Here is a 7,013-nt window from a genome sequence, read left to right as displayed (position 1 = left end):
ATATATATACACATATATAACAAATTTATATATAAATCTGTTTTTCTAAATAATGTGTATAATTTTATTGCTACATGCGTACGAGTTTTCTATACAGTACACGAGGCGGGCTCACTTGCACTCTCTAATAGAAGCATTTATCAATCATTCCTTGTACATCTAAGTCTTCCTAATCGTCAAGCTGAGAATTTGACATTTCACTATAATATACATTGTAAACTTTGTTAACGTATAGACCGGGATCCATCAGCGGGCCCACCATATAGAGCCATGCTAGGACACCGCCGACAAATAGTGGCCACAGCCAGCCCTTCTCAGGAGGAAATTGTGGTACACCCATATAGTTGCAAAATGAATGCACAAGTATGCACGGAATGATATGTCCCGTACGAAGAAACATGTACGACGCATAGATCCCGAACAGGGTCGTGTAGGTAAACTGAAAGGCCGTAACAAGCAGAGCAATCGGCAGGTCGATCTGCTGAGCCCGCTCGCGAAGATGATGGAGATGACACAGACCAAAAATAACCGGCCCAGCGATGGCGGAACCGAGCTCGTGTAGATGTGGAAATAGTAACGGTATAACACAGGCTCGAAAACAGACTTCTTCAACGAGAGGAGCGCAAAGGTGGTCTCGAATCCAAAGCGGGTCGTTTAAGCTGGCCATCCAAAAGCCCGGCTCAGCCACGACTCTGTAATAGCCGTCAACGATAAAGTGTTGCACAACTGGACCAAGAAAAAATAAAGTTGTAAGTAGCAACGAGAAAATGCAGGCTGAAAGTAAACCTTCCATCCGAAGACCGATTATGTGCAGGAACGGAGTATCGGGTGGGTACACCGAAGGATCGTGGACTAAATAGACGAAAATCGGAGTGACTAGACTGAGCAAAAGTACCCGCATGCAGCGAAGCTTCGCCACCTGGGGGTCATTACGCCGTCGGCCTTCTGTGCCAACATAGATGGAGAGAAGAAACACCAACGAGATGCCTACGCAATAGGCCAAGGCCTGATACACCATCGTAAAGCTTATCGCTAGCTGCGGTGGCCGACCGGTGACGGTATCTGTAAATGAAATAACACAAAAAAAGATCGGTTGAACCACTTCGTGTTATTATCACTAAAGCAACGGAACAGAATCTAGGCAATTGTAGTAAACGCCAATGGCGACTGGGGCGAAAACGGTTGGAATAAATAATAAGGTAAAAATGCAAGCGGAACCGTTCTCATTTGTAAGTAACGTATTGTACGAAATCATAAACAATAGACGGAAATTGCATATGAAACTGTCATTACAAAAAGCATTACACCACATATAATATACATTTACATATATAAATTATATATACGCAGCTGTCTGTCATTTATATCCTGTGTTGTTACTATTCGACTTACTTCGCTGCAAATATATAACTTCATCAAATCATACAACTATGATTATCGCGATTTACTCTAGAATCAACATTACCTAATTGCTACACTTATTATTAAGTGTATGGAAATCTGCAGCAGCACACTAAGTGTTAAACAAACTGTACTCATGTCAAAATGTGTGTATAAAATTAAAAGCCGGCCCATACGATGTATCTAATCATAATGCGGTAAAATTAAAATTCGTACGTAATTCGTAGCACATAGTAAAAATGCAGTCGTTCTAATTCACAGGATGCTAGTTATTCATGGGCTAATGTGAAACACCGATGGAACCGTATACAGGACAACTACACGATTACTTAGTCACGTAAACCTATTGCTGACTATATAGAAGCTATTACCACAACTGTAAGCATAAATACCTGTACACTACAACTCTATACGGCCGTCGCCCTGTCAGAGAATAGCTATGCTTGAGGCCGTGATGCACGGGTTGTAAGCCGCTTACATCGTCCGCGTACTTCTTTGCAAGCACCATGGCCAATTGGCAATGCACAAAATCGATTCACATTTTCGCCGATTATTGAACCTTCTTGTCACTCTCCTTCGTAGGCTGTTTCTCCTCACGATAGTGAGTACACAGACCAATCAGAAACAATAAAACTCACTATACTACAAGTTATATTTTTGATGATCAACAGTCTTAACTCCGTTGCATTCAGTTTTTATGATAGGTACGCGAAGCAGCATTAGCATACGTATCTAGTTCACCCTTGTTTTGTATAAGAAAACATGTATTCAGTATCGCAGAGTTACCCACCGGTTGGTCACAAACAGAAGCGCGGAAGTTCACGAGGTTATCTTATCAGCGTAAAAAGACATATAACGCGCGATTTCGAACCAAATCGCAGTAAAGTGCATATGATAGGAAATTCATTAGACGTGCGGGGGTACTGGAATAAGAAACAATAATGTGTGCTTAACAAAGCCCCCCCGCCACACACACCGATCTGAGCATTCTATTCGTCGGTCCGACGATCTCACGTATGCACGCATCTAGAGCCCGACTCGTTCTCTCCCTCTTTTTCTATATACTATTTTGGCCCGTGGAGAGGGAGGGTAACTAACTATACTGCAAATCAAAACTCTACTCTTGGCTACTGCAGGGCATAGAGCAGTCTGCAAGTTTTATGTACCCAGTCTGCGTGTATGGGTGTGTATTTTGTTATTGTTTTTGGATGGACATTCGTCCGACCTAGATACATTTTTCGAGCCTTATGTCCGGTAGCGCTGTTAAGCACTGTTTCACACGACGGGCTTCAGCACAGAACGAAGTGTATTCAGCCTCGAATCCAGACCAGCACGTGTTTCAAAGTTAGTCGGCAAAGACATTTGATCCACCTAACTAACTCTGGCCGGGCGGGCGGTGTTGATTCGCCATTCGTCCGCTGACAGCAGCGGCTGCGATCACAGTACGGCGCAAGCCAAAACGACTTTCGAAATCCGCTTGGAGGCGCTTACTGCTATCTACGTATACGAATTTTGAGCCTTTGGAGAGTGATTCTCAAATTTTTCATGTTTCCCCCGAGTTCGTTTGCCGATAAATAATACAAAACACAAAATTGTGGTCGTATAGGAGAAATAAGGCTGCGCTATCGGTGCGGTTAGCAAATACCGTTTATGGGCGGGCTCCAGTGTGTGACAGTTGCAGACGACGTCGCCAGCGATATGGCTTTCTCGATTCTCCTTCAGTATGGCTTTGGAAGCACATCGCATTGCGTCCATTCATTTGAGCGGTGTGCTGCAGTCGTTTTTGTACCCACTCTACGAAAATACATACAGATCTCTCCGTTGTTGTCTCCATCGAGCACCGGGTATCACTGCCGCTGTTGTTGTAGTGTGCGATTTGAAAGGTTTGTGCAGACGACGATAGATTCCGCTTGCTAACAGAATCTTGGGACACCATGGCATCCTCATTGGGCAATTGTAAGTAGACAATTTTGACAAGAATTCCTTTCAGCTAACGGCTTATTAGCGGAAATATAGTTGGATCAAGGATGGCTCTAGTGGAACGATTCGATGTTCCGAAGAAAATTGTGTAGTCTACGTGATTCGCTCTCGATGACGGGGACTATCTGTCTCACTTTGTTTCTTTTACATTAGTACGGCGACTCCTTGACCAGACCTCTCTGATCAACCTCTCGAAGCCTGCTAATACGATGCCGCCGTCGGTTAAAAGCTTAGCTGACTTCCTAGACAGACGTAACGTGTACTGCGCTGGAGAATATAGAAAAACACGGAGTCGAAACTCGTCCAGGAATCAGGCTATTGGTTAAAAACGTGGAAGTATTTGAGCATGAGCACTGGCTGGACCCGGTTTTGCAGCCAGCACAAAAGAATAAGCATTGAGAGTTGGTTGGTTCGATCTAACGAACTACCTGCTGCCAGCTGGCAAATAGCAAATGCAAATATCATAGAACGTGAACGGGTCAAATAAGTTCACATTAGCAGTCGATAACCATTTCTAACTGTATACATTCTTAACCAATATGATTATCACGTTCCTTCTAAAGGCATGCGAGTACATCATGCAGTAACCGAATAGTCGTACATCCTTTAGCGTATATATTATTGAAACAATAGTGGCTGCAAGTATAGTATTCGGCCTTGTCATGCTGGAAACATGACACAACAGTGTAATCGTTATTACGGAGCCCAGAAGCTAACGTGTCCTACAGAAATCGATCGTGAGCTATTGTTGCCAATAAAAATAAGCGTGTTATTAATGGTACAGGAATGTGTGTTTCTCTCTATAGCTGTGTAAGATTGTCTGTATATGTGTGACATGTTAGGGAGTTTACATAGAGACGAGTGTTTGAATGCAAAGCATAAACTGAATGAAAACAAGAAAAACTCGTTGGACTAGCAGTGACGAGTATTAGGGCCTTTTGGTTCGTCTACGACAAACTACAATGATAAACGATTACCCTTACAGCAGTGGAGCAACATGGATAGAAACTAACCAATGTTTCATCTGTTTCCTTCTGTGATATATTATATGCGTAATTTGCCTATAGTGCAGAAACCGACTGTTCTGCAAAGCATAACACATAATTGTAATAGCAATACTATATAGCAAAGCCATGGTGGACAGACTCACACGCCCTGTATCTTAAGTGAGACAGCCTTTCATTGCCTAGATAAATTTGTTGTCATGGTGGTATTGTCCACTGGCGTTAGCTAATATTGTCGTTATTATAACAGTGCGTGACTTGGTTCTGACTACACTTGCCATATCTGCGTATGCAAATATAGCTGATAGCTGGATGTGCTGATAAAATAATCAAGCGAAGCGTATAAATGTGTGATGATGTTCCCGTCGGCAATACTACGTCTCATGTTGGTTGTGGACGACATAATTTCCACTATTCAATATAATACTTTTACATTATGCATGTTCCCTGTTGTTTTTCTTCGAAGACGGACAATAACATTTTTCGTCAGAGACAGCTGATTTTGTGGGCGCCAGCGTTGACGGTACCCATCTTTGAGGCCATTCTTTTTTTTTGCCACTTATACGCATAACGCATTGTTTTTTTGTGTTCTAGTTTTCTTGTTCCGACATAGTAAAAAGGCCACTGTTCATGATTCATTGTTGCTAAGTCAAATGGACAATACATACGAATAAACGCTTTAACCGATTTCAGTGACATAAGTAGACGGTATGAAATGATCTTTCCATAAGTATTATATGCGGTTTAATGAATGCTTTATTATATATGTATATGAAAGCCGAGTGTCTCCAATCATCACGAACCATACAGTTTCTTCTTTGCGATTCATTGATTATGAAACAATATATAATGGACACTGTAGTTAAGTGTTGGCTATATTAGCCTCATAGTACGTTCTGTCCAATTAGCCTGCTGCATATTGCCGATCATTCCAGATTAGTTATATAATATGATGCAAAGACAGACAGTAACGATACCATACGAATATTGAGTAGACAGTGACTTAACGTGATCGTTACTCCATATGTACTTATTCCTTGTGAAATCGCATTCATAGGAATTTCGCACTTAGTGTTTCATATAGCATGACGGCCTGCTTTTATATGCAGTTTGTCGGAGCATGTTCAGAGCTCTGTGTTGCTAATACGATATGGAATTAATGCGTTTTCCTGAAGTGAGCGACGCATACTAATTACGGCTATTTTAACACGTTACTCGATGATTACGTAACTTGCTTTACGTGTACGTTATACATGAGCGCAGATGTTTGCTTATAAGGACTGTTGACATGAGATGCACATGCAGCTGAGAGAAAATTATAATTGTCTTAAATAGAAACGCTTGCAAATTATCCTTGATCCTTGTCTTTGCCGTTTCAAACTACAGATATCCATTTTAACATTATAATATTGTCACTGAATCCGCAGCGAACGTGGTGATCCCGCGCAACTTCAGACTCCTTGAAGAACTCGAACAGGGCCAAAAAGGAGTCGGCGACGGGACCATTTCCTGGGGTCTTGAAGATGATTCCGACATGACATTGACACATTGGAACGGTATGTTACACTATAGTAATCGTCTAGCAAGATGCAGAAAAACTAATATAATCAAATTAGCTGCTTCAGTTATGAGCATATGTATCAATTGTATATTATGTTTAGTATGGATGCCCGGTTCACCGATTACTGATGTGCTCGGCATTGATAATTGACAATTCTGCAGGTATGATTATTGGTCCAGCTCGATCTCCGTTCGAAAACAAGATGTATTCATTGAAGATTGAATGTGGTCCCCAATACCCAGAAGAACCGCCATGTTTTCGCTTTGTAACGAAAATTAAAATGGCTGGAGTAAACGATACAACTGGGGTTGTTGATCGGCGAAGCTTAGCTTCCTTATCCCGGTGGCACAGAACTTACTCTATCAAGACGGTTCTCCAGGTGGGTTTTTTTTTTTGTTTCTAACGAGTTCTAACGGGTTTCGCTTTTAGGTTATATTAGATTTAGCAATCATTGGAAAAGTACGCTAATCGTCGAAGTCATGGAGTGGGCTGGGTATTCAAGCGCTCTAGGCCTAACTAAATGATGAATTTAAGATCCATAATGTTTGGCTACACCGTAACGTAATCGCGCTGTCCTATATATAACTCTAACCAATATTTTTCTATACTGTTTATGCATGCGTTGTCGACGTTATCACTGGCACCGTTCAGGAGCTCCGTCGGTCAATGACCGCCAAGGAGAATAGTCGCCTTCAACAACCTCCCGAAGGAGCCACCTTTTAATACGGTCCGTTTGAGCTGCTATTATTAGGGATGAGACCGAACATCATTTTGACCGATAGATGATGCTACTGACGATATAATATTTACTCCGGCGCTGGATAATAGACGGCGGTGGACATAAAGAAAAGTTTAAAGTTACGATACAAGCCTCTTATGTATTGGTATTGTCCTGGTTTCACGCTAGTGGAAAAAGGAATATCAGGGCCTTCCAAAATTAGAAGCAGACCTGAGTACGCGCGAGTGTTCGAAAATACAGCAGTGGACACTAAAGAAAAATCAGAATACACACGCCCAATAATAACAAAAATAACCAATATAAAGGACAGTAACACTGCGTATATATA

The 7,013-nt window shown here is 41.8% G+C and overlaps 2 protein-coding genes across 4 annotated transcripts; one reads left to right on the top strand and one right to left on the bottom strand.

The window, feature by feature from the left end:
* Positions 1–40: 40 nt before the first annotated feature.
* Positions 41–3,024, bottom strand: Sras (Ras converting CAAX endopeptidase Sras). 3 transcript variants are annotated; one of them, XM_022855418.2, is made up of 3 exons: positions 2,192–3,024; positions 1,794–1,984; positions 41–1,062 (listed from the first exon to the last, which is right to left on the bottom strand). In XM_022855418.2, the coding sequence occupies exon 3, from the start codon at positions 1,016–1,018 to the stop codon at positions 170–172; it is 849 nt and encodes a 282-aa protein (XP_022711153.1). In that variant the 5' UTR covers positions 1,019–1,062; positions 1,794–1,984; positions 2,192–3,024; the 3' UTR covers positions 41–169. The 3 variants fall into 3 exon arrangements, with proteins under 3 accessions (XP_022711153.1, XP_022711152.1, XP_022711154.1); XM_022855417.2 differs by having other exon boundaries at positions 1,794–3,024; XM_022855419.2 differs by lacking the exon at positions 1,794–1,984.
* A 136-nt stretch (positions 3,025–3,160) lies between these two features.
* On the top strand, positions 3,161–6,945 carry Uev1A (Ubiquitin-conjugating enzyme variant 1A). Its single transcript, XM_022855420.2, has 4 exons — positions 3,161–3,357; positions 5,813–5,941; positions 6,108–6,325; positions 6,598–6,945. The coding sequence occupies exons 1-4, from the start codon at positions 3,336–3,338 to the stop codon at positions 6,667–6,669; spliced, it is 441 nt and encodes a 146-aa protein (XP_022711155.1). The 5' UTR covers positions 3,161–3,335; the 3' UTR covers positions 6,670–6,945.
* The last annotated feature ends 68 nt before the right edge of the window (positions 6,946–7,013 follow it).

Source organism: Varroa jacobsoni, unplaced genomic scaffold (genome assembly GCF_002532875.2).
Source record: "Varroa jacobsoni isolate VJ856 unplaced genomic scaffold, vjacob_1.0 scaffold_207, whole genome shotgun sequence".
Lineage (NCBI taxonomy): Eukaryota > Metazoa > Arthropoda > Arachnida > Mesostigmata > Varroidae > Varroa > Varroa jacobsoni.
This window is presented reverse-complemented; position numbering and strand designations above follow the sequence as displayed.